The sequence below is a fragment of the Ostrea edulis genome, chromosome 7 (genome assembly GCF_947568905.1).
Source record: "Ostrea edulis chromosome 7, xbOstEdul1.1, whole genome shotgun sequence".
In the NCBI taxonomy this organism is placed as follows: domain Eukaryota; kingdom Metazoa; phylum Mollusca; class Bivalvia; order Ostreida; family Ostreidae; genus Ostrea; species Ostrea edulis.
In genome coordinates, this window is record NC_079170.1 from 43,843,125 (window position 1) to 43,870,243 (window position 27,119).

Consider the following 27,119-nt stretch of genomic DNA (forward strand, 5'->3'; position numbering starts at 1 on the left):
ATTCTTTCTCGTTCACAATGGACGCGGATCAGTTAATTTTTCACTGTGTTGCACACATTTTTGCTGCGTCAGACAAAATTTTTACTGAATCGGAACAGCAGCCAAAACACAAGTGGACCCCCCCCCCCCCCCTGACTCGTGTATTATAGCTTAATTACGTAGCTTCTAATTATAGATTGCACCATGCAAATTGATTTTCCTGGCCTCTAAGCGCCATGCGAAGGTAACAATGCAAAGGCACCCTAGCTAAAACGGTTCCATATACATATTCTTATTCAATTTTAGATTTTGAATCACTTTAATTATTACAGACGCAGATTCAAATGGGAATTTCAACTGAAGAATGACCTGCATCTGCGTCTCACTTTCTCCAAGAATGAGGACAAAAATATCACCTTTTTATACATATTTTATTCACTGTTCAACGAACTGTATTTCCGGGAGAAAAAAAAAATGCAACTGCAGATATGAATGTACGAAAGCCTAGAAGGGTCAAATTAGAATATATAAAAAAAAAATTTAAGTCGTAATTACGACTTAATTAAGTCGTAATAACGAGATAATAAGTCGTAATTACGACATAATTAAGTCGTAATTACGACATAATTAAGTCGTTATTACGAGATAATAAGTCGTAATAACGAGATAGTAAGTCGTAATAACGAGATAATAAGTCGTAATAACGAGATAATAAGTCGTTATAACGAGATAATAAGTCGTAATTACGACATAATTAAGTCGTTATTACGAGATAATAAGTCGTAATAACGAGATAATAAGTCGTTATAACGAGATAATTTTATTAAGTCGTTATTACGAGAAAATAAGTCGTAATAACGAGATAATAAGTCGTAATTACGACTTATTATCTCGTTATTACGACTTATTATCTCGTTATTACGACTTATTATCTCGTTATTACGACTTATTATCTCGTTATTACGACTTATTATCTCGTAATAACGACTTAATTATCTCGTTATTACGACTTATTATCTCGTTATTACGACTTATTATCTCGTCATTATCTCGTTATTACGACTTATTATCTCGTTATTACGACTTATTATCTCGTTATTACGACTTATTATCTCGTTATTACGACTTAGTATCTCGTTATAACGACTTAGTATCTCGTTATTACGACTTATTATCTCGTTATTACGACTTATTATCTCGTTATTACGACTTATTATCTCGTTATTACGACTTATTATCTCGTTATTACGACTTATTATCTCGTTATAACGACTTAGTATCTCGTTATTACGACTTATTATCTCGTTATTACGACTTAATTTTTTTTTCTTTTATCCTGATTTGACCCTTCTAGGCTTTCGTATGAATGTTTTCCCCGTGCTAGATCGGTTGCAAAATTACGACTACTTTAAACACGACTTGTTGACTACAGCGATGCATAAGTTCGCCTATAGGTGGCGATAAACCGGAAACATTATGACGAAAGCAAAATCCAACTGGCGGCAATCAATCTCTCACCAGAGGGCGTATTACGCTGCGCTACAACACCTCTGTCAACGTCTGAATGTCAAGATTCTTGGCAAAACTTATTTCTACCTATTGCATTATAAAGTATGATTTTACAAGTTTTAGTGTTAAGCTTAAATTCACAAAAACAACGAATTCCATGAGTATTCTAGTATTATTGAATGAATGAATATTTATGTAAAACCTTTTAATTCGCTCAGGTGTCTCATATTTACCAGCTTCTGCGTTTATAAAATTCAGACAAGTGTTTAATTTGCTTAGATATGATCATTACAATTTGATATGCTATGTTAGTTTAAGTACGTTTTGATATGATTTTTAGACGTTGACAGAGGTATTAGTGGAGCGTAGCGGGAACGATAACTCTGGGTGATATTGGGCGGCAATAAGCGCTTAAGCTACGCTATTATAGCGCTTAAAAATACATTTTTTCTACTGAGTAATGTGGTCCATGGACCGCTGATTTGAATAAATAAATTTAGAATGTTTATCGTTATTTCCTTCATATGCAGCCATTTTCTTAGTTGTTTTTAAGTGAAAAATTGTTATGTGTGTGTGTGTGTGTGTGTGTGTGTGTGTGTGTGTGTGTAATCTATTATCACAACCCCTGAGATTTAAATCGAGTGAAAAAGTAGAAAGTTAATTCAAAACTTCCTTGTCAAGAATTTCAAGTAAAGATATCTTTAAAGTGCCGAGCAAAGTTATCACATGATAAATTCAGCTGAATTTTCAATGATTATCGAGGATTTGAATGTCCAGTCAACTCATACTGTGGTGGAGGGTCGAGATTGACCACTGCATGCTCCTGGCTCCCGGGATCGCTTTCAGCTAAAACAGAAATATATGTATCGTTATCCAAATATGATTTGAATTGATCTCTTATTCAGTAGTACACAAATCCAATTATATATTCATTGAAATGTCATGTTCTGCACCTGTATCAATGTGTGAAATTGCTGGCCTAACTGCCTCACGGTTGCACTTCGCACATAGTTTTTCATACAGGTGAGCCATACAAGTCAAGAACCCGAGGAAGAAGATCAATCCAAACAGCCCGGCAAACACATAGCCCACGATTTTTCCAGCAGTTGCGGCACTGAAGAATTGGAAATGGAATTTGGAAATGAAATACTGTAAAAGTGATTTTTTATATTGGGGTTTAAGTACGCGTTTTTTCACGCCCCACATAGAGCGTGGGGGGAAATACGCGGTATTTAAATATATTACGTTATATCAAATATTCATAACTATACGGGTGGGGGAAATTTACGCGCTTTTTACGTGACCGTGTGAGTAGTGTACATCTAAATTTCCCCCACTCATAAATAACTACGTTTACATTTTACAATAGATTTGTTTTCAATCAAAGATTTAAATAGGGGAATCTCTCTCTCTCTCTCTCTCTCTCTCTCTCTCTCTCTCTCTCATGCCCATGAATATTAATAAAAAAGCGTCCATCTATTATGTACTTCTCTTTATACGGTGCACACTGCTAGTTTTAATGCAATAGACGGAAACCCTGAAACCACACTAATCTAAAGCCTTTTTTATGCACCACTTTTGTTTCCAATAAAGATTGATATGTATTCTATAGCATTATCACATCTGTGTTTTGTAAAAATATTGTGGCTGGGAGACCACTGTTGTGTAATAATTTATTGACCTGCATTTCTAGTCAAGAAACAGTTTATATGTCAACAATATCTTTGATGCTGGTTTGTCTCCCAGCCAATTCTTTTATTATTTTATGATTTACATTTTCTCGTCATTTAAATAAATGACAACTTTTACACTTCAACATGTTTTCTGTTATGATATTTGGAAACAAACAAAGCTGCTATGTTGCCTTGGATAATCAGTGAGGTTTTAACATAAAGATGTATAAGTGCAAATAATTTAGGATTTTGAATACCATTATCTTTTCTTTATTTATCGGTTTTACATGTACAAAATATTTCTTTTTAAGGGATGGACGTACGCGTGTGTGGGAGGAGGGGGGGGGGGGGGTAGTCTTAATCAAATGGAGTACCACTGCAAAATCAAACCAAGTTGAAATCAGTACCAAATATACGGATTTATTGAAAATTTTATGTAATTGTTGTAAGAATTTGAATAAAAAGACAGTATCTAATACAAACTAATAAACCACGCATAGATAGTTAACGCCGAATTTTGGAAACAATATTTTTGGTGTTAAAAAGTTACTTCTCACTCTTTTTAATGGTCTTAAAGAGAAATATTGATATTGAAGAATAGAAAACGAATCCCGTGGGGTATATTGAATAATAAGACGATGGCATGTTATAGAACTAATGCAAAGAATTTTTAAATAATTCATTTTAATTAATGATAGAAATTCATAACCCAATAAAAATTGCAAACTTGCTAAAAAAAATTATGCTTATATAAGAGTTTGGATGTTTCTATAAGTAGCAGGGAAATATGTAATCACTATAATTAACATGTACACTGTATATAACTTGGGAAAAGAAAACACAAACTGGATAATTTCCCCTACATTCAAATTTCGATTCTGCCTTCCAAATGCCATTTTCTCACCTATTGGAATATGTGTAGTAAGTATAATAGCACGCTTTCCAGTAGCCACTGTAATCATAGTAGTAGTAGCAATAGGAAGATTGAATGGAGTTTATGTCTGAAAGAAAATAAAGATTGATAAAATATGAATAATTTGTGAAAGATCTCGAAAGTAAAAATCCTTCATCTACATGCATAATGTATTTACAGACGGCAAACAAAATTCTCAGAATGAGGCATAAACGATTGCATTTGAAACCCATGTTTCTTCTAAGTAACAAATATGCGGTATGAAATCAGATACACACCGTGGACCGTCGCGACCATGGTGAAACAATCAAGGAACGCAAGGGCTCCAGATAAATTGGGTAATTTGAAGCGACCGGTCCATTTATTTCTCCCAAAACAAATACAAATGAGAGTTTTCTTTGTCTAAGGTATGTTGCACGGAAAGCACATACGTCTACAGAACAAGATTATATGCTTTGAAGAAAAACTGTTACTCTTTTCAAAATATTCATGTTTTGATATTGAAAACCTCAGAAAAGTCTCACTGACGTTTGCTCTATGAGTTGAATTCAAGTTTTGAAATGATTTGAGGAAGAACAATGATATTGTGTCATAAGAATAAAAAGAAGACATTCAATTTCTTGGGGTTCATGATTCTCTTTTTGACAAATTGATTGACAATGAAAATTGCTATTTTTTAGGATGAAAAAAAAGAAGGGAAAATGTAGCATTCTTTACGGAGAAAAATATCAAAGATCACCATATTGTTAAATACCATCTAGTAAATGCACAATTTTGAGAAGTTCCATCACGTTATATTTTGATTTAAGGTTGTTTGCCGTTTTCTTTTTTCTCTTTATTTTTTTATTTGTAGCGCATGATACATCAGTTTTTCTTTCATTTTTCGCGGTATACCTTCATCCTATGAAAAATACAAATAGATTCCTTATCGTTCATTACAGTGTATGTACATGTACAAACAAGCTCAAGATTGTGTAAGCTCTATCATTTAACTCTGCACTGCTCAACTTCATAGGCCGCTTGTCAACATCGACTGAAAAAATAAACAGTGCAGTAGACCAATACGTAGCCAAAACATCAATAAAAAAATAAGAATAAATCGTTTATACTAATTACTAAGCGATTTAGAAAGTTGTTTGTACGATTTAAAAGTCGGTTGTTTGATTTAAAAAAAAATCGCATTTACCATTTAGTAAATTTAGTAAATTTACTAAATGGTAAATCTTTTGTACGATTAAAAAAAATCGTTTACGATTGAGTAAATCATTTACATGTACGGTTGATTGATTGATATTTTCCGCCACACTCAACAGTTTTTCAGTTATTTGGTATCATTTGTACAGATTCAAAAGTAATGTGTACGATTTAGTAGAAAGCCTGGTGACAAGCTATAGTATTGGTATAATGGGTAGGCAGACCTTGACCGGGACAATTTGACAATCCCCCCCCCCCACCCCCCCGTAATTTATCAAATCATATGGATTTTCAGATTTTTATGTCTCTGACAGGTTGACATGTATTTACTACAACGCAGAAGATTCAAAGTTTTGGGGTGAATTTTATTTCGAAGTTGTCTGCATACACCCTTTGTGTGTTATTGGAGTCTTTCAGGTTTACGGTGAGGTGTTAAATAGGAGGTTCAGTGCACTATTGATCTGGGTAACTACACTATCTACATATGCATTTTGTAGGTGACCGTCCATACTCGACTCGCCAATATATAATATGTATTGTGATGATTAATAGTATAGTGTATTGGGTCCATGTCTTCCAAACGCAGAAGTGATTTATAATAGAATAGTCCAAGGACTTGATCGCCCCTTTTAGATAGGCATGATCTAAAAGTATATAACACGGGTATGGTTGACCATCCTACCCACAATTATTATTTATACTACCAGTAAAATTAATTTTACTATCAGTGAAAATAATTTTAATACCAGTAAAAAAAAATAAAACACTGGCCAAAGCTACCCACAATTAAATATTTATACTAGTAGTAAAATAATTTTACTGGTAGTATAATTATTTACACTACGAGTAAAAATAATTAATATTTTTACTACAATAAGAATTCATGAGTGGTCATTCTAACTACAATTATCTATTTATACTACCAGTAAAATTCATTTTACTATCAGTAAAAATAATATTACTACCAGTAAAAATAAAACAATTAAATATTTATACCAGTAGTAAAAATAATTTACATTGCGGTACAAAATCGACCAATCACAGATAATGTAAGAAAAAGCGGAAATGATGCTAATATAAATTAATTTTTAAATATCGTGGCGTATACTCGACATCACCGAGAAACAGAAAATGCCAAATAAGAATTTCCTAGACGAACCAAACACAGCATTAACTATTGTATTCGTTTAGCGGTCACAGATAATCTTGAACCAGATACTCTGGATAATCCTACATGTATATTCAGGTATGTTTATTAGTTTTTCCTAATAGTATGATCATTGTTATTATCATTCAGTTTTGGATGTTACGAAAGGGGGGTGGAGGCGAAATATCTGACGTTTTCCTGGTTTTTTTTAATGATTTCCTGGCACATTAAATATCAACACCCTGATGGCACGTGCGACCCTTTGACATAAAACACGTTTGTGTAATGTACATATCAGTAGTCCTGTTCTGTGTTTCCATAAAATATCTATTCATCATAAAATTTGGTCTGTGAAAAGCGGTACCACCAAGAAAAAGACTCAAATTTTAAGTAATAGTACTATTCCGACAGGAATGAAAGTAGAATTAGATATCAGAAATAAATACATAAAGGTATGGACTACAAAGGTTCACGCCGGGATGCTTCATGCGCTAGTGTAAAGCCTCGCAGTTCATCATCTTCATATCCTCGTCTATTTTCAAAAGTGAAATTTCTTAAATATACGACTGTAAGGTTCGGAAATGTTTAGTATAACGATGACTAGTTCAGACCTTGTTGAAACTTGATAAAATACATTTATTCATTCTCTTGCTATGGTCTTCAGTTCGACGACGACGTTTTATTTATTACAAATAATAATTTTCATTCATATGTCGGTTCGATATATCCCTGTGAACTTGAAATAAAGGACACCACAGAGTCGTCCACTTCTGCTTCATACTTAGATATTTTATTGAAAGTAGGCATTAACGGCAAACTGACAACTGTACGACAAAAGGGATGATTTCAGCTTCTCCATCGTCAACTTCCCATATTTATGTAGCAATCCATTATCACCTGCATATGGTGTGTATATATCTCAACTGATTCGATACGCAAGAGTTTGTACTGCATATGCATGGTCAGTTTTTAAATCGAGACAGTCTACTGACAAACAAGTTGATGGTGCAGAGGTTTCAACAGTCTCGTTTAAAGTTAGCATTTTGCAAATTATATGGTTGTTATAACAATATATATTGCCAATACAACCTATTATTTGGTCGAATGTTGTTGATGTGTTTCATACCGATTGTTAGGCCGTTCTTGACATACTTATTTTGACTACGGATAACTCCGTTTACCTGATCAAGATTATTTCTAGTCAACTCGTACCCAAGAATCTGCCCATAATGCAATATATCTATGCGCATATAAGTGACATATCGCTTAGGTACGAGTTGTCATCAATTGAAGAGGAGGAGTCAACTCGTAACCAGATTCTTGGGTACGAGTTGACTTTTGCCTTTTGGGTACGAGTTGACCTATTGGGTATGAGTTGACCTGGGTACGAGTCGGTCAAGGTACGAGTTGACTTGACTACATCAAGATATAGGGCTCACGACGGATGTGATCGGTCAACAGGGGATGCTTATTCCTCCTAGGCACATGATCCCACCTCTGGTATTCCCAGGAGTCTGTGTTTGCCCAACTCTCTATTTTGTATTCTCTGTAGGAGTTACGAAATCGACAAATGTTCGTTTTGTTCAATTTTCATTCAGGTGAACGATTTGACCTATGAACCTTTTGTTCGAACTAATATAGAATGTTTATCGTTTCCTACATAAGCAGTCATTTGCTTATCTTTGTCTAAGTGGAAAGTTGCTTTTTAGGGGTGGAATTGGAACAATATATAACACTTGCAGTTGTCCTTTTCGTAAGTCAGTAGGTACACGCTGCAATCGTCTTCCTCTGATTGAAACGTGAAAATCAATGGTCTTTTCTAGTACTTGAAGATGAATTCTTTGCAATGTTCACTTTATTCAAAACACCAATCTAACATTTAATTTACTTAGTGTTCAAAAATTTTAACAACAGAATTCGTGATATCTTACTTGTACATGAAAGGTTCTCGACAACGCTGATACGCTGTAGGTATATGCATGTAGTCCGTTATCATAACCACTGAAATTTTATATCGATCAAGATATCGACTGCGAAGTTTCCTTTGATTAAAGTGAGAAAGTTATGAGAAACTTCCTTGTCAAGAATTTGTAATAAAATATACATAACACCGAGCAAGTTATTACATCGTATGAATTACACGAAATTTTCGGTTATCTAGGATTCGAATGTCCGATCGCCTCATACTCTGGTGGAGGGTCGAGAATAGCCATTGGTTGTTGTCCCCCGGGAACGTTTTCAGCTGAAAAACAAAATATCGTTGTCAAAATATGATATGAATTGATTTATTATACAATACTAAATGTCAAAATTGCACATACGTGTATTAGAAAAATGTAAATGTTGTGTACCTGTGTCTATGTGTGATATTGCTGGCCTGACAACCACACGATCGTGGTTCCCCGACGCGCATATTTTCATACACAGATAACTTGTACACGACAGGAGGAGGGCCAGACCAGTCAATCCGGCAAACACGTAGCCTACGATTTTTCCAGCAGAGGTACCACTGAATAATTGAAAATCGAACTTTACTTCATAGGATTTGATTTAATCAAGGAACGTAAAACCATATTGTATTTCATTAACACTTCTCTCTCTCCCCTTTCTTTCTCTCATATTATAGAAAGTTTATGCACTTGAATATTAATGGAACAGCATCTATCAAGCTATCTATCTACATGTATCTGCCTATGTTGTATCTCTGTATGTGTTGTATCTCACCCCCCTCTCTCTCTGTCTCTCTCTCTCTCTCTACCTATCTATTTTTCTATCTTTCTTTCAGGGTTTTTAGGGTACACACTACACATTTTAACGCAAGACAAGAAAACCCTGAAATGGTTCCTATTTAAAAAACCAAAATGCAAATGATAGAATAATTATGAATACCATGACTGTTTTTTGTTTTTTTTTTACTTTTTTTAAATTCATCTATGCAAATATTTCTCGTATTTGTATTTAGGTGGGAGAGGTGTCTTTTAAAAAGTTGACCTGCAAAATAAAACCTTGTTAAAATTTGCAAAAGTTACGGATTTATTGAATATACATGTATGACGTATTTTTGAGATTGTGTATAAAACACGGCAGTATGTAATACAAGTAATAATCCAAGCATGAATATGTGAAATGCATTAGTGAAAGCTGAATTTTGGAAACAACCTTTTTGGTGTGAGTTTTTTTTTTTTTTTTTCAATTCTTTTGAATGCTCTTAAAGAGAATTACTGATATTGAAAACTAAAAAAAAACAAACAAAAAAACAAAAAACGTACCCCACAACGGGTATATGAATGATAAGACAATGACATGCTATAGTACTAAAACAAAAAGAATTCTAAAATAATTCATTTAATGATGATATTTCGTAATCCAATAAAAATTGTAGATGGGTTCCATCAAAAACGTCAACCTGATTTAAGAATTTAAATATTATTTCAAAAGTAAGTAGTGAAGAAATATTACTTAATTTCATATGAGAATAAACTAGGGGGAAAGATAGGACTCGATATTTTTTCCGTACCTTAAAATTTCGTCTTTGAAAACTTATGTTCTTACCTACCAGAAGATGAATAGGAATAGTAATAGTAAGTATAATAGCACGCTTTCCAGTAACCGCTGTAATCATACTAGTAGTAGCAATAGGACGATTGAGTAGAGTTCAAACCTGAAAAAAGAAAATCATGATTGATAAAATGAGTAATTTGTGAGAGATATTGAAAGTTAAATTCCTTGATTTACAAGTATAGATATAATCATATAATCATTTATTGTACTTACAGACGGCAAATAAAATTCCCAGAATGAGGCCTAAACGATTGCACTTCAAACCCATGTTTCTTACATGCAACAGAAAATGCGGGTGTGATATAATCAGATGTGCATGCATTGATATACAGGTAGATGATAGCATATTATAACCTTCACTTTAAAAGACATGTACAAATAGAATGTTCGAATGCTTGTCTATCCACTCACTGATTGCCCCACAGAGATTTCCCACACAGAGGTTTCACACACTGAGATTTCCCAAATAGAGATTTTCCACACAGTTATTTTACACACAGATATTTTTCACACAGAGATTTCACACACGGATATTTCCTACAAGATTTCATGTACAAAAATTTACCACACAGAGATTTCACATACTGAGATTTCTCACACAGGGATTTCCGAAAGAAAAGATTTTCGACACAGTTATTTCCCACACAAGAGATTTTCCACACTAAAATTTTCCACATTGAGATTTCCCACATAGATATTTTCCACACATAGATATCACATATAGAGATTTTCCAAACACTTCTTGTTCAAACAGTGATTTTCCACACAAAGATTTCACACAGATATTTCCAACATTGATTTCCCCCACAGTGATTTCCCACACAGAGATATCACACATTGATTTCCCCCACAGTGATTTCCCACACAGAGATATCACACAGTGATTTCCCACACAGAGATATCCCACACAAATATTTCCCACATTGATTTCCCCCACAGTGATTTCCAATACAGAGATATCACACACAGAGATTTCCCACACAGATATCACACACAGTGATTTCCCACACCGATAATTCACACACAGTGATTTCCAACACAGATATCACAGATTTCCCACACAGAGATATCCCACACAAAGATTTCCCACACAGATAATTCACACACAGTGATTTCCAACTCAGAGATATCACACAGATATTTCCCACACAGAGATATCACACAGTGATTTCCCACACAGAGATATCACACACAGTGATTTCCCACATTGATTTTCCCCACAGTGGTTTCCAACACAGAGATATCACACACAGAGATTTCCCACACAGATATCACACACAGTGATTTCCCACACCGATAATTCACACACAGTGATTTCCAACACAAATATCACAGATTTCCCACACAGAGATATCCCACACAAAGATTTCCCACACAGATAATTCACACACAGTGATTTCCAACTCAGAGATATCACACACAGATATTTCCCACACAGAGATATCACACAGTGATTTCCCACACAGAGATATCACACACAGTGATTTCCTACACAGAGATATCACACACAGAGATCAATGGTTGAGATCTAATAGAATTAATGGAAATTTCAAGAAAATTTGTTAACCCATCCTAGTAGAATAGGTGTGCTCATCAAGATTGGAGAACAAATTTAGAGGATAAGAATGTGAAAAATCGCAGTTACATGTATTTAAGATTTTTATGCCCTCCCTCAGAAGAAGAATATTAAGGTAGTACTCTACATCGTCATAATGGCTGACTTCCTTTAAAAACATGGATGAGAAAATCGATATCAGCAATATTTGACTTTTCCTTTTCCATTTAAATACATAGCCGAGTAGCTCAGTAGGTTAGAATACCGACTGCTGAACTGTAGGTCGCAGGTTCGAGTCCAGCAGGGGTTTTAAATTTTTTTTCAGATTACCTTCTACTAAAACTGCATTTTTTGACAAAATAAAGTAGATTTGAAAATTTTCAAATTCAAAATATTTTTGTACATATCCTACACTTTTCATCTACATCAAATTTCTCTGGTGTAGCACACCTCCTTAAAGCAAAATATCAAGCTAGTTGTTTATCAAAAAGCGTTGACTCAGATAAAAAGAGTGCGTCAGAGCTTCCGTCTACTCCCCAATTACCACCTCACAGTGGTTCTACGTCCGGTCCATGGGCAGGACGTTCTGAAAATTCCTCTGGTGTAGGATCGCTTCCTGCGTAAATGTGCTTATTGTCAGAAAAAAATGTCATCTGATTAGTGAATGCTTTAAGCTTGGGATAAAAAATGACATTGGCAAACCACAACCACAACTTGTACAGTATTTATAAATGATGGGAAAGCCTTAAATTTTGTTTTGTGCTAACACTCCTGATGCTCAGAATTCAAAGTCCAGTTCTGTTAATTCTATAGAGGATTGTAAACCCTCTTGGTTCAGGGATTTATTTCACTCAACGGATCTAGCAAAGTTAAACCTGTTCAGATTTTGAGAGATACTGGTGCTGCACATACTTTATTATTGGGGAATGCTTTGCCTTTGTCTGAGTAGACTCCTACTGGTGGGCCAGTTTCATTACAGGGTATTGATGTAAGTGCCATTGGTGTTCCCTTACATAGAATTTATCTGAAATCAGATTTAATTACTGAATCAGTTATCATAGATGTTCAACTTACTCTTCACGTTGAAGGCGTTTCCTTGTTTATACATGATTTAGTTATACCAGATTCTATAGTTTGAGAAAATCCCTTCCAATGTCCCGCCCGAGGATGAAGACGACGTATATTCAGCTTGTGCTGTTACCAGATCGATGACCAGAAGAAAAGAAGTCGAGTCTGACCTTGTTCAACCCCTTTACACGACTGGTTCATCGTATGAAATTGACCTTAGTGATACTTTCCTGTTTGACCTTGATGGCGGTTCAAATGAAAACAGGTAGCCATATAAAGGTGGAAATTTGTGACTATGATGTTCCGAATACAGATAGACCTTACAAGAACACCTTCAGTAGAGAGGAGTTGCTGCTTGGACAAAATAAAGACCCTGATATTGTCTAACTGAGGAAGAAGGCACTTTCACCAGAAGAAGCCATCAATGCTGGAGAATGCTTTTATACCAACGACGGGATCCTTACGCGAAAATGGCAACTAGCTGATGCACCATCGGATAAAGTATGGCGTGTCATTTACCAGATAGTGGTCTCAGTGATATATCGTAGGGACATCATGAAATTGGCTTACGATATACCTATGGCACGTCATGTAGGTGTTAATAGGACTTGTAACAGGATTATGAGTCAATTTTATTGGCCCAAGTTGAGAAAAGATGATTCTGAATTGTGCAAGTCATGTCATGTTTGCCAGACAGTAGGTAAACTTAATTAGAAAATCCCACCTGCCCCTGTTCAACCCGTCCTAGTTTTTGAAGTACTTTTTAGTTTTAGTCGAGTGTTAGTATATTGTGTAAGACCTTTGTCTAAAACTAGGTTAGGGAACCAGTTTTTACTTACTATCATGTGTATGTCCACTCTATTCCCTGACGCTCTACCTCTTAGAAATATTAAAGCAAAAACCATAGTTAAAGCCCTTACCAAGTTAATCACTTTTGTACATGTGCCTAAGGCTATTCAGTCAGATCAAGGTTCAAGTTTTATGTCAGGGTTGTTTCAACAGGCTATGCATGAGTTAGGTGTTAGACAGTATATGTCTACTGCTTATCATCCCGAGTATCAGGGGGCATTTGAACGTTTCCATCAAACCCTTAGAACTATGATGAAGACATATTGTTAGCAGTCTGATAAATGTGTTGCTTATATGAGTTATGCAATAGGGGATTTTCGAGTTCTTCCGTTCCGTGCGTATTTTGTGTTTTAGAATCTACCTAAGTCAGTGATTGGGCGATTTTTTAAAGGCATGCTTTCTTCCGGTTTAGCTAACAATCAGACGATTTCGTTCATTTATTTTACACACTGGTTTTGATACCGAATTTAAGTATCAGTGCCATTGGTGTGTGGCAGAGGGATGTAATACGGATTTACGTAAGAGAGGAAAACAGGCACGTAGCATCGTTTTTCAGGGAAAGGGGAGGGGGGATAGTCAGAGAAGATGCCTTTACACTACTTTGTCTAAAATTCTTGACAAGAATAAATAAATATATCAAAACAAACAAATCCTAACATGTTCATTTGACTAATATTCAAAATCTTTCAAATTTGAAATGCATGGATGAAGGTTAAGTAGTGGCATACGACTTATTATACCTCAATATATATTTTTTCACACCTTTTAAAATTCAGGAGGGGGTTGAATGATTGATTGTTTTTACAACTCGTCGAGGAGTTTTCACTCATTTCTCATTTTAAGACACCAACAGCTTTAGGTTAAGTACCGCAAATTTAGACCAATGCTTAGCGCTCAGGGCTGTAGCAGTGAGGGTTCTTTATCGTACCAACGCCAGGGGGTGGGGGGTGGGGGATATTAGCGTATCATACATATTGCCTAAGAATTTTGTCCCCAAATTCTGATTACTTGAATCGTAGGGAGAACACATTATGGATTTACTTCATAAATTGAATCGTACCATTCACTTCTGCCGCCAAAAAAAAATAGTCGGAAGGGGGGGGGGGGGGAGGGAGGGGCTTGGTGGTTGTGTCAGGAAATATATCTTTATTTGTATATATAAATGATAGAAAGTTATGGTTGTTAAAATGGGAAACATTCCCTCCCCTCCCTCATTCTACGTGAATGGCTCAGAAGTACCGATACATCATTATCGGATTTGCAATGCCGAAGTCGCCGTTCATTCCAATGGTGCCAATATTTGTAAAGATAAATCATGACATAATAACTTTCAATAGCTGGTATATCTCTTCATTCAATTCCCCCCACAATTTTATTGATGATTTCCGACAACACAATCATTCAGTCAATTTTCTTTACCGATCGGCGATTGATTTTCAAGAGCTTGAGATCATTTTTTTATGTATCTAGGCTACACCAACATTTTTGGAAAGGATTTCCACATTTATACCAATCGCAAGCTTACATAGCCTTTGTATGTTACTTTACGGTAAAAGGAACAAGAAACACTTATCTGTAACAAAAATGTCTTCAGTTCGATTATGCTTGCTTAGAATCAACGTCCATTTTAGGCCTACACTTACACAAGACTTGGTGTATTTACATTAATTACGATAAACCGGATATGACCATGCATAAAAAGTATGACGTAATAGTGACTAAATGCAGAATAAACACGGATATGGAAGAACTCGAAAATCTCCTATTGATCGTTATTTGTTATCTTACCTTTCATGAAGGGTTTTACATTGTTTTATTTGCTGCGCGAGAGGCAGTTCAGGAGTCTTTAGGATTCAGTCCCTTTGAATTAGTATTTGGCCATACAATTAGAGTTTCTTTGAAATTGGTGAAAGAATAGTGATTGACTGAAACTAGTGCTCTTAATTGTTTAGATTATGTATCTAATTTTAAAGAAAGACTTCATAATGCTTGTAAATTGGCACAAGAAAATCTCAAGATTGATTGATTGAATATCATTTAACGTCCTTCTTGAGAACATTTTATTCATATGGAGACGTCGCCGTTGCCGGTGAAGGGCTGTGGAATTTAGGCCTATTCTCGGCGTTTATGGCCGTTGAGCAGGGGTGGATCTTAATCGTGTCACACCTGCTGTAACACGGGACCTCTGTTTTGCGGTCTCATCAGAAAGATCGCCCCATTTAGTCGCCTCTTAGGAAAAGCAAGGGGTACTGAGGACTTATTCTTACCCGAATCCCCATGAGACAAGCGTTCTCAAGCCAAAATGAAAGTTTGGTATGACAAAGACGCTAGGAACAGAGCTTTCAAACCAGGTGATAAGGTTCTTATAATTTGACTGTTCCTTGTCATCCTTTGCAAGCCAGGTATTATGGTCCTTATGAAATTGAAACCAAGGGTACTGATGTAAAATGAAAGGCGAAGATAACGAACAGTGACCAATCTCATAAATCCTATATGCAATACAAAATAGAAAGTTAGATAAACACGGACCTCTGGATAAACCAGAAGTGGGATCAGGTGCCTAGGAGGAGTAAGCATCCCCTGTCGATCGGTTACATCCGCCGTGAGCTCTATATCTTGATCAGGTAAACGGAGTTATCCGTAGTTAAAACACCTGGCCACTGTAAAGAAATTCTAGTTTGTCACATTACAGTACCCGCAACGTTATTCTTGACATTCCTATCGTGCTCTATCGTGCGTGTATCCTATCGTATCGTGCGTGTATCCTATCCTATCGTGTATCAGGTTTTCCGTTTTCTATCGTGTTTTGCGTTTATCAGGTCTATCGTGTATCGTGTTTTGCGTGTATCAGGTTTTCCGTTTATCGTGAAAATCGTTTATCGTGTAGCTTCGGAAACTATCGGGATCGTATATAAAATCTAATGAAAAAGTACGATACTTTCCGAAACCTTTATTCGTTTTGTTAAAGAAGCTATTTTTAGGAATCGAGGAAAGACGGTATATTTGAAGGAGAACATAAAGTTGTAACATGTTGAAAAAGTATTTTGATAGATGTGACCGAAATTCTGTGAAATCAGTTTCCACTTGAGCCAGTTTTAGGGCATCACAAAATTGTTCTAAAAATAAAATTAGTGCAGAAACTATTGAAAAATACTTCAATCACATTTCCTATTTAAAGAACTCTGAACTTCTTGCCAATCTGGATTCCAAACTTGGATATTTGAATATTCACCAGAGAGAATAAGTTCAACGTCGCACGGCTAATCATCCTTCAATCTTCCAGATGTTCCAAAAAAGACCAATTATGCTTGACATTATGTTATAGTGAGTGGCATTTTACTTATCAAACAACATCCTTATCGTTTAAATCCATTTGCCGAACCTAAGAACAGAAGTGCAGTAGATGCTGGACAATGATATCATCGAACCAGCTAGAAATGACTGGAGCTCACCTTGCATTATAGTACTGAAACATGTTGGTACCTACTGACTGTGTACTGACTTCATAAAAGTGAATTCTATCACGGAAACATATTCTTATCCAATTCCTAAAATTCAGGACTGTATTGAAAACAAATTGGAAATGCGAAATTTGTCAATAAATATGACCTATTAAAGGTTACTGGCAAGTGCCATTGACTTAAAGAGCCAAACACATTTCTGCATTTGTGGCACCCGATGACCAATTTCAAGACAAAGTGATGCTGTTTGGTATGCAAAATGCTCCAGAGACCTTTCAGCGGGCGATTCATTCCATTATGACCTTCAAGGATACAAAGCTTACATTGATGAAGCTATCATATACAGCGATACATGGGAGGAACATCTCCAAATCATGCATATATTGTATGCCATTCTGGCAAAAGCAAACTTAACAGTGAACCTTGCGAAAATTGACTTTTTTCATGCTTTTGTAGAGTATTTACGTTATAAAGTAGGTCAAGGTTGTGTTACAACTACATGTATCATGGCTAAAGTGGAGACTATTGCAAAGTTCTCCATTTCTATAATCAAGAAAGAATTAATGAGATTTTGAACATGACTGGTTTTTACAGAAAGTCTTGTCCACATTTTTCCTCAATTTGTTGGTCCACTTATCAACTTATTGTAAAAGAGGGCTACATTTGAATGGACAAAGGACCGTGACGAATCATTCTGTAAAATGAAATCTGTCCTCGTGAGCAGTCCAGTTCTTTCAGTTTGTCACAGATTGACCGAGTTCTTGTCAAAATAAATATAAAAGAAATGACACACTGCACAACACTTTACAATATATATATATATATATATATATATATATATATATATATATATTCTCCACTTTTACAGATTAGATTTTGTTTACCAGTGCATTAAATAATGGTTTCTGCTTCCACATCGTATGGTCTTGTTCCCAAACTTTGGCGGACAGAGGTGTAACGTGCGAATGGCAATATTTCCTGTATTTGGTCTACTTGTACCTTGGACCTATAATATAAATATTACTTCAAGAATACATACTGTATCGTCACACAACAGTTTACTATTTACGTAAACTTCATACTGAACATTGATAAATCCACTATAACTTTAATACTGTGGTTTTACATTTTACCACTACTTCTGTATATATCACATATTTTGCTATACAACGTATATACACTGTACACTGCGCTACACATACAAAAAGCTACGCATATATAACTTTACTACTACTCTATGAGCATAAATTTCTACCCATATTTATTCATTACTTTGATATAATATATTCACTACTGGTACATCATGACGTGTGAAATAATATTACTTGTGCAGTATGCAAACTTAAGGTTACTTTTACTATAAAGTTGTAAGATAAAGAGAAAATGACAGAGCTGTTTGCAATGCATTATGGTATTTACTAGATATATTGAATAAAAATAAACTTACCTCAGAAGTGAAGATAATCTGGTTTATCTGAGAAATTAGTAATTGAAGTTTTCAATATACAAAACACTGAATGCTAACTATCTCTGTGCACGCCTTCCCTGCTACGCCCAAACTAACTCGCAACTGGTATGTCAAGTGAATATATACACAGGCATATAAATTTAGACCTGATGAACATTATTCACTTTACCTGTATGGAAGCAAGTTAGGAATAAAATTATATACATTTAATTATTTTGCACAAGGTTAAAGCTAGGGAAAGAAGTTTGGACATAAAATGTGACACAGTTTATGATTTTTCTAAGCAATTTAAACTTACTGAAGATGCTGGCGATGTATGAATCGGTGCTGCTTTGTTTCCAGAACATAGTGACAATGTAGATAGAACTGTTTCTTATTTTTCAAAGAAACTTACAAAATGTCAACAGAATTATTCAACCATTGAAAAAGAGTGTCTAGCTTTGTTGTTAGCTTTGCAACATTTTGATGTTTGTTTGAATGTTAGTGTGCACTCAATTCTCGTTTTTACGGATCACAACTCTCTCACTTTTTTGCATAAAATATCGAACAAGAATCAAAGACTCACAAGATTGCAGGAGTATGATATTGATATTAAACATATCAAAGGCAACGACAATATTATAGCGGATGCTTTATCAAGAGTGTCATGAGTGTTCCATGTTTTTGCTGCTTTGGATAATGTACACATGTAATTGTAGTTTTCCTTGTCAAATTTTTGGGGGTGGGGGTGGGGGTGTAATATTGTACTTGATTGACATCTGTGACCTAAATTGTTCTGGATTTCGATATTTATCACTTTTAGTAGAAATATGACGTAACACTAATTAGATAATTGTATCTTTCCTGAACATTCCCGAGATTTCATTTTTATCATAAATATACGATGAATTCGATGATGTTAAGCTCTGGTAGACAAGCACTTTATGAATTGGTGATTACACACATCATTTTGCATATTTAGTACATATCGGGGATTTAGGAATTTATTGTAAGTTACAAAAAAAAAACAACAAAAAAACAAAAAATCTTGACTGTTTTTTGTGTGTATATTTAGCTCAGCGTTGGACATTGTTATTGTTCACCTGTGGTAAATTAGTAATTTGATATTGTTATAAATTTCTTTCAATAATTGAAAATTAATTTTGTTAATTTTAAAGTGTCTTTGTTTGTACATTCTGCTATTGTGTTATTCAGGGTTGATTATCTCACATAACATATGGCCAAGTTTAAAGTTTATGCGGACAAACAGACGAATAGAGCAAACAATATTAGCTCCAGAAAATCTTATTTCGGGGTGCATAATATACATCCCAGACAATAATCTTAATTATTGTAAACACATAAGATTAAGAACAGGATGATTTGAAAGCAAATATCACTAAACATGTATGGCCTCCTATAACGATAGATCCAACTCCACCATTGCTTGTTAATCTGTACATTTTATGTCTCTTCATCTTGAGATCTCGCCAGCTGTAGGTGAAGTACCACAAATCCAAACCTATGCATCGCTCTCAGGGCCGTAGCAGTGGTTTTTTTATCGTCATGTCAATGTCTGCCGCGACACGAAACCTCAGTTTTAAAGGTCATATCTGAAAGGCCTGTGATATCAAGTGTTTGATGAATGAGGAACCACTACCTAAAATTACGTCTTAAATTTCAAATACATGTATTTTCAAAAGTTTCAAATTTATCTGTCCAGCACCCGGATGTCTAGTGTGTGTCACATCGCTGGTTTAGCTAACAGATTCCACAATACATTAGCCTGGATCAGCGCAGAGGTTGAACTTACGACATCCAATATGTTTATGCCTCACCATAATTTATATGGCCGAGACATATAGTGTTTGTCATGTCCGTCTTCCGTCTCTCCTTCAGTCACAATTTGCGTTTAGCTCAGTTTCAAAGAAACCATTCGAGATATTTTTATCAAACCTTATATGCTGATACATATTGGTATCATTTATTCAACTGCATAAATATGTTTGACCTTAACATTTCCTTCGACCTTGACGTTACTTTTCCATATTTGGTGTTTAGCTCAGTTTCAAAGCATCTGTTGACAATGTTTTATGAAAACTCCAACACTGATTCACATTAGTGGTAGCTATTCAACTGTGGTATAATTTTATAACCTTGACCTTCCCTGTGATATTAACCTCACTATTTCCTTTTGTTGGTGTTTAGCTCAGTTTGAAAGCAATTACTGCAGACTCTTTGTCCTTTTCTGAATATGACCAAGACATATAGTAAAGGAGCGGATTAACAGGTCTAATTTTAATTAGATCGGTGTTTGTCATGTCATTTTATAATATCCATGTATGTAAATGAGGAACAGAATTTCATGCGAGTGTATTTTTTTCTTTTGCTTGAAGTAATTTTGAATAATGATAACTTTTCTATTGATAGATAGGCAATATTTAAGCAATGTTTTGCTATTTATCTTTATAGGAATTTTCTTAGAATTTTGGTAAATTCGAATACTATTGAAAGTGAAATGAATGGGTGATACTTGAGATATATAGTTTAAAGATAGAACATTTCGAAAAAAAGTGACTTTCTTTTTTATTAGAACACTTTTCCTTTTCATGTATGTGGGATATGACTTGTAAACAACGGATTAAAACTTTTAGAGTTAATAACATTATACTTTATATTGTGCACATGTGTAATATGACTTGAATAAAACCCAGCTTTACCTATATAAGGTTAGCACCACACCAGACTAAGTTTACTAAAGGTTTAAACCCTGATACTAACACAACAAAGTGAATTCCATATTGTGCAAACACTACATTCCTCTTCTAATTCATCTATAAGGTAAATGAAAAAGTGTACGACAATTTTTCCTTTCTATTAAAAAGCTATACAGGTTTTTACATGAAGATATTTCCCCGTCAATCACACTTATTGTCATCCTTAATTGACATAAGTTTCTTTAAAGAAAAAGGGGTTTAGTATCTTAATTTTTTCACCCAAAATGAAAACAATTCAAACTATTTTTCATTGTGAATATGGCAGAATATCTGGCCATGAGAAAGTACCGATACTCTCTGGGTGGTTTTTTTTTTAGATCACTTGAGGCAAGGACTCATGTGAGCGTTTCTGATCGAAACTTTCCGTTGTTGTTGTAAACATTTCACATTTTCATCATCTTCTTCAGAACCTTTTGGCCAATTTCAACCAGACTTGGTACACAGCATCTTTGGGTGAGGGGGTTCAATTTTATTCCTCTTCAGGAGGAAATAATAACCAAATAGTGAAAATACACAGACAAATGTTTAGATTCGTCTCCAAACCAGCAGGCTAGTTTCTATCAAATTTGTATACAGATTCTCTTTTGCTGAAGGGGGTTCAAGTTTGTTCAAATGAAGGACTATGTCCCCTGTAAAAAGGAGATAATCACAAAATCACCAATAGGGTAGGTCCATTTAAAAATCTTTTCAAGAATAACGTGGTCAGAAAAGTTCTAATATACATAGAAGCTTCCTGACATTGTAAAGATTCCAGCTTATTAAAACCATGGCCCCTGGGTGTATATTGGGGTCACAATAAGTAATCAAAGTTTTATATGCGAATATATAGGAACAGTCTTTATGAATCTTCTTCTTAAGAATCATTAGTCCAGACAAGTGCAAATTTACATGGCAGCTTTCTGACAGTGCATATTCATGTTTATAAATATCATGGCCCACGGAGGTAGGTTTGGGCCACACTAGAGGATCAAATTTGTACATGCAAATATAATGGGTAAATTCTAAATATGGTTTATGATGACTCATGGGCTCCTTATTTTCATACTACATTACTAATATCATATCGGGCGGAACATTCGTGTCCTGTGGACATATGTCTAGTTTTTCCTATTAGGTTACATATTAAAAGTCCAAAACGAGATCGAAAGGGGGCACATGTTTTGAAAAATACATATATCAACAACCATGTTGAACAATGCATATTTCAAGGATATCTTTCTCGCTATCACTCTCGTAAAAAACAAAGGAAATATTTCAAAGGAATTTATACCAAAAGTAAATATGTACTCGACGTCTAAAAATGGTCATGATAAAAAAATGTCTTCCTTTAAACAAACTATCCAGATGAACAGTTTGTTTATAGGAGGATAAGTTTTTATCATGTATATTCAAAACGTCAATTGCCGTGGAAAAGTATTATAAGACCTCCCCACTCCTCTTTTGAATTGGCCATTCAGAGCATAATGATATGTTCCTAAACTCAAGTGAAAGTTGATTTCCAAGTATCAGGTAATGAAATCAGCTAAAGATTTCAAAGCAAAAAAAAAAAAAAAAAAAAAAAAAAAAATAAAATAGATAAATACACATGTACATGTCGCATAGTTACAAATATGGCACCTGCATATTATTTAACAAAGAGTATTGAAGTAATATGCATGGTGAGATTTTCAGAAAACACATTAGAAAGGATTTAAAACGATAATATTTCATATAGACGTTCTAAACACCTGAGGGGGTTATGATGGGAGATTATTAACGTCGTAGGTGACAAAAAGTATATTTAAAGGAGCGGTATCACTTTACCGAATAGCATCATAAACGGACGTCGCTCGGATACAAATATTGTGACATAAGGCTGCCTGTTAGTATCAGTTGGTGAAAGCCGTTCCCACCGTTGCTCAGGGCTCCTTTGAGATGTATGAAGCGTATAAAACACATAAGTACATGCTTACAAGGCACGTACCAAACAATTAAGTAACGGTCGAGTAATGGACAATACCGTCTAAATAACGGACACGTACCTGGTTAATCAACAGTGGAACGCATGAGAAACTGATATAACATTCTTTCAACGTTAGACTTCCCATTATGATCCGGGTTTGAATACGTCGTCAGTACCCCTTGCTTGTCGTAAGAGGCGACTAAATGGGACGGTCCTTCAGATGAGACCTGGTTCACAGCAGGTGTGGTGCGATAAAGTTCCCATCCTGCCCAAAGGCCGTAAGCGCCGAGCTTAGGCCTAAATTTTGCAGCCCTTCATTGGCAATGGTGACATTTCTATGAGTTAAAAATTCTCGCGAGGAACATTAAACAATATACAATCAATCAGTCAACGTTAGATTGATTGATTGTATCTTTCTTAATGTCCCTCTCGAGAATTTTTTACTCAAATAGAGACATTACCAAAACAGGTAACGGGCTTCAAATTGAGGCCTTTTATGCTTGGCGCTTGCGTCATTGAGCAGTGAGGGTTGTTTAGCGAGTCACACCTACCGTGACACGGGATATCCGTTTTTAAAGTCAACTATGAGGTGTCCCGTGACACCCACACCTGATGTTGAGCGTTTGGCGATTGAACTGTCACTACCTGTTTTAACGACTTAGGTCTGTCGTGGCCGGGATTCGAACCCAGACCTCCCAGATGCGGTGAGATCTCCCTACCTCTAGATCACCGCGGCGGTCCAACGTCAGACGAACGGAATTGTGCTGATCATGTGACTGATAAGACGTATATAAATCGAAAGTGTATATATATTTTAAACTACAACGACACTGGTGTGAAGCGTTGCAGTTCAAACCCTTATGTATCTTCAATTATTTCTGTCGGAATTCGCAGCTGTTAAAATAGATGTACTATTTTCATCAGCATTCATACATGCATTGTTCACAACTGCATCGCATTCATGAAGAAATGGCCAACTTTACCATTATTAATGATATAAAAGGCAAACTTATTAGAAATGTAAAAAGTCATAAATTGGATTGTCAAATGGGATAAAAAGCAAAACACCAAACAATAACTACGGGAGACAGTCATAAGTTTGGGGTACAGGGGAAGGTTGCATCCCTTTCTATTTTTTGCCAATGAATTTGGGGAAGATTGCATCGAAAATGAAAATATATGATAGAAACACATTGGTACTCGTAGTACATGTACGTCTAGTTAACATAAAGTTAAAATTTTGGCTTCGTTTTGCGCTCTGCAGATCTGTTGTTTCATGTTGAGAGAAAATTGTATGCGCATCTCACAGCCGCCGTACCACACATATTTTAGTATCTAAATCGATCGCAATGCATTCAATTAATACCCCTTAACGTCGAAAATATTGACATGGAGTATCCATGCATGCTAAAGCACACCCAATCGTGGGGTTCCTGGGAACTTACCTTAACCCCAACCCAATCAACAACAACACCCCCACCATCCCCTTCCCACTCCACGCCACACACACATGAACACACAACAGGTCACACATTCTTTGTAATATGAATTGCTAAAGAATGATAATTTATTTATATTGCATTTAGCCAGGCATAAAAACCTCAGACGATACTGAACTCCACAAGATACCGGAGGCTTGCCACGTGATCCCTGAGGATTTGTCACGTGATCCTTAAGGCTTTTTCACATGAGCCAGAATGGCCTGAAAATAGTTTCTTTAATTTCGTAGCTGTGTATATATCCATCCTTAAAATGATTCAAATTGAAAACATAAATATAATAATACATAAATTCCGTTACCAACAGAGTTGAATTGCACTACTTCATAGAATATATCATAAAATCTATTTACTCATTGGTGACTACAAAATATCACATATGTCAGAATTATTTTCACAACACAACATTTCACTCTTCTTTAAGGGGTTTCATATTGGTTTATGTAGTAAGAGTGGATACTTGAGGATTTCCTTGGTACGGGGGTGGATAGGTGGGATTAGGGGACTGTTGGTATCCCACATATTCTCCATGAGCATGTTGCGCTGAAAAAAGGAGTGCATTGAAATGAATGTGACCAATGGATTAAGATATTCGACAACACACTCTCACTATATGCAAGACATGAATGGTAAAAGAAAAGGTGAAGATAACGAACAGTGATCAATCTCATAACTCCTATAAGGAATGCAAAATAGAGAGTTAGGCGAACACGAACCGCTGGACATACATATACATGTACTAGAGGTGAAATCAGGTGCCTAAAGGAGAAAGCATCCCCTGTCAACCGGTCACATCCGTTCTGAGCCCTATATCAGAAAGAATATATCAAGAAAACATTCTGAGTAGATTAATTACTTGTATTGATGTAGGAGATCGTTGGCTGCGCTGGCCGGACAACCACTTGGCCATGGTTTGTTTTTTTACAGACTTTGACGCAGACAATTGTCACAATGGATACGAAAATGATAAATCCCACAACACTGCCGACCGCAATCCCGGCAATAATCCCGGCTGTATCGTCTCTGTAAAGAGGGGAAATAGAATGTAAGACGAATTGATTAAAAAATCTCTGCAGTATTTTTGCTGACATTTTTATAAAGAGTTTGAATTATATATATTCGTGTAATAATAACATTAGAATTATTGCCAGTGGGCACTTTTATTGGTCTCAACATTTAATTCGAAGTTAAAACACACACACGCACACACACAAATAAAAACACTCGCCAAACAATAGGTGTACACGTTAAAATATCTCACCCACTGTAGTTGTATGAATAGTAGTAATAGTAGTAGTAGCAGTAGTGTCGTACATATCCAAGGTAACTGTACCGGTAGTAACAATAGCTGGCGCACTTAACTGGAATCAAATCTGAAATACAAATACCGAAACTGAAATCAACATTATGAAGTGTCGTAACGCCCAATAGAATATGTGCATAGGTGTTTGAAATTACATTTGGATTATATTTCAGTGAAAAAATGCTTAAAATAAATTCGCCAGTTAACAAGTGATATGCTACTTACTGATTAAGAGAAGGATTTTCATAACTGAAAACCATCGGATATTATTCATCTTGATACCCATGTATTTTTTTTCCCGAAGTTAACAAGTTCTGTTTTGTATGAATAAGTTTATGCGACTGTTCAAGTTCGTTCTACGTCTTCGGTATAAATGGTATTTACATTGTCGTCATTTTGATATATTTTTTTTAAAAATCACAGAGACGTTAATGTTGACAAAATGAATATTCATGATATAGACACAGTATACGATATAGCTCGTAATATTGTCCATGGAAACCACTCACGTTCGTTTCTACACACCGCGATATTTCAAAGGTGCATGTAGCCATTACGAATGATTTCAGTTATGACTCACTGAATACCCCCTTCCTGCATTAGTTGATAATATTTATCACATTAATTCTTCCTATTACGAAAATATCTAAACCCAACCACAAAAAGAAGGTATACAGAATTACATCACCGTGTTTGTTTTACAGAGGTTCGTACCTGGGTGTTCTAGCGTTGTCAATGTTTTTGGAAGTATTTTATTGATTTCTACATTGAAGGAGAATTATAGGATCAAAAAGAAAATCAGGGGTAATAGTGCTTGTTATTGAGTTACAGTGTGATAAACTGGATCACTTAAATTTACACACGAGCTATTCACATAAACACGATTTGTCAACACAACATAAGCTACACAAATTAATCATTACCCATGGTATATAAAATAAATTCGGCATTACAATGTATGTCTTTCAACAATATAGATATAAAAAAGTTCAATGCAAGTAGATTGGAAATTTAAAAAAATTGCCATTTTTGACTTTATATACAGAAAAAAAAACCAGTATAGAATTTGAGAGTTCAAAAGAACATAGTAGTGATATCAATTTTTCTAAATCGCACTTAATCTTCATTTTTTCAAATGTACCCTCAAAGTAAAATTGTACATTTTACATGTATGAATTTGTGTATCGCAGTGTTTATACCACAAATTCAGACCTATGTTAACATTCAGATTCAGGTAGATAG

General features: G+C 35.3%; 2 protein-coding genes and 1 long non-coding RNA gene across 4 annotated transcripts; all 3 read right to left on the reverse strand.

The window, feature by feature from the left end:
- Nucleotides 1-1,301: 1,301 nt before the first annotated feature.
- LOC125655619 (uncharacterized) lies at nt 1,302-4,323 on the reverse strand. The gene is made up of 4 exons (XM_048885973.2): nt 4,253-4,323; nt 4,066-4,162; nt 2,442-2,602; nt 1,302-2,334 (listed from the first exon to the last, which is right to left on the reverse strand). Exons 1-4 carry the CDS (start codon nt 4,305-4,307, stop codon nt 2,243-2,245), a joined length of 405 nt encoding a protein of 134 aa, XP_048741930.1. The 5' UTR covers nt 4,308-4,323; the 3' UTR covers nt 1,302-2,242.
- A 3,929-nt stretch (nt 4,324-8,252) lies between these two features.
- LOC125656236 (uncharacterized) lies at nt 8,253-10,338 on the reverse strand. Of its 2 annotated transcripts, none has more exons than XR_007363074.2 (4): nt 10,190-10,338; nt 9,972-10,076; nt 8,767-8,924; nt 8,253-8,657 (listed from the first exon to the last, which is right to left on the reverse strand). It is a non-coding gene; the product is annotated as an uncharacterized LOC125656236 (long non-coding RNA). The 2 variants fall into 2 exon arrangements; XR_007363073.2 differs by having other exon boundaries at nt 9,968-10,076.
- A 14,435-nt stretch (nt 10,339-24,773) lies between these two features.
- LOC125656232 (cysteine and tyrosine-rich protein 1-like) lies at nt 24,774-26,251 on the reverse strand. The gene is made up of 4 exons (XM_048886850.2): nt 26,103-26,251; nt 25,836-25,947; nt 25,431-25,597; nt 24,774-25,117 (listed from the first exon to the last, which is right to left on the reverse strand). The coding sequence occupies exons 1-4, from the start codon at nt 26,161-26,163 to the stop codon at nt 25,014-25,016; spliced, it is 444 nt and encodes a 147-aa protein (XP_048742807.2). The 5' UTR covers nt 26,164-26,251; the 3' UTR covers nt 24,774-25,013.
- Nucleotides 26,252-27,119: the final 868 nt, after the last annotated feature.

Coding starts and splice junctions, on each gene's coding strand:
- LOC125655619 (XM_048885973.2), bottom strand. CDS start 4,307: ATGGGTTTCAAATGCAATCGTTTATGCCTCATTCTGAGAATTTTGTTT. Junction 2,603..4,065: donor TACTACACATATTCCAATAG/GTGAGAAAATGG, acceptor CCAATTCTTCAG/TGCCGCAACTGCTGGAAAAA. Junction 2,335..2,441: donor AATTTCACACATTGATACAG/GTGCAGAACATG, acceptor TTTCTGTTTTAG/CTGAAAGCGATCCCGGGAGC.
- LOC125656232 (XM_048886850.2), bottom strand. CDS start 26,163: ATGGGTATCAAGATGAATAATATCCGATGGTTTTCAGTTATGAAAATC. Junction 25,948..26,102: donor GAAAATCCTTCTCTTAATCA/GTAAGTAGCATA, acceptor TTTGTATTTCAG/ATTTGATTCCAGTTAAGTGC. Junction 25,118..25,430: donor GATCTCCTACATCAATACAA/GTAATTAATCTA, acceptor TCCTTTTTTCAG/CGCAACATGCTCATGGAGAA.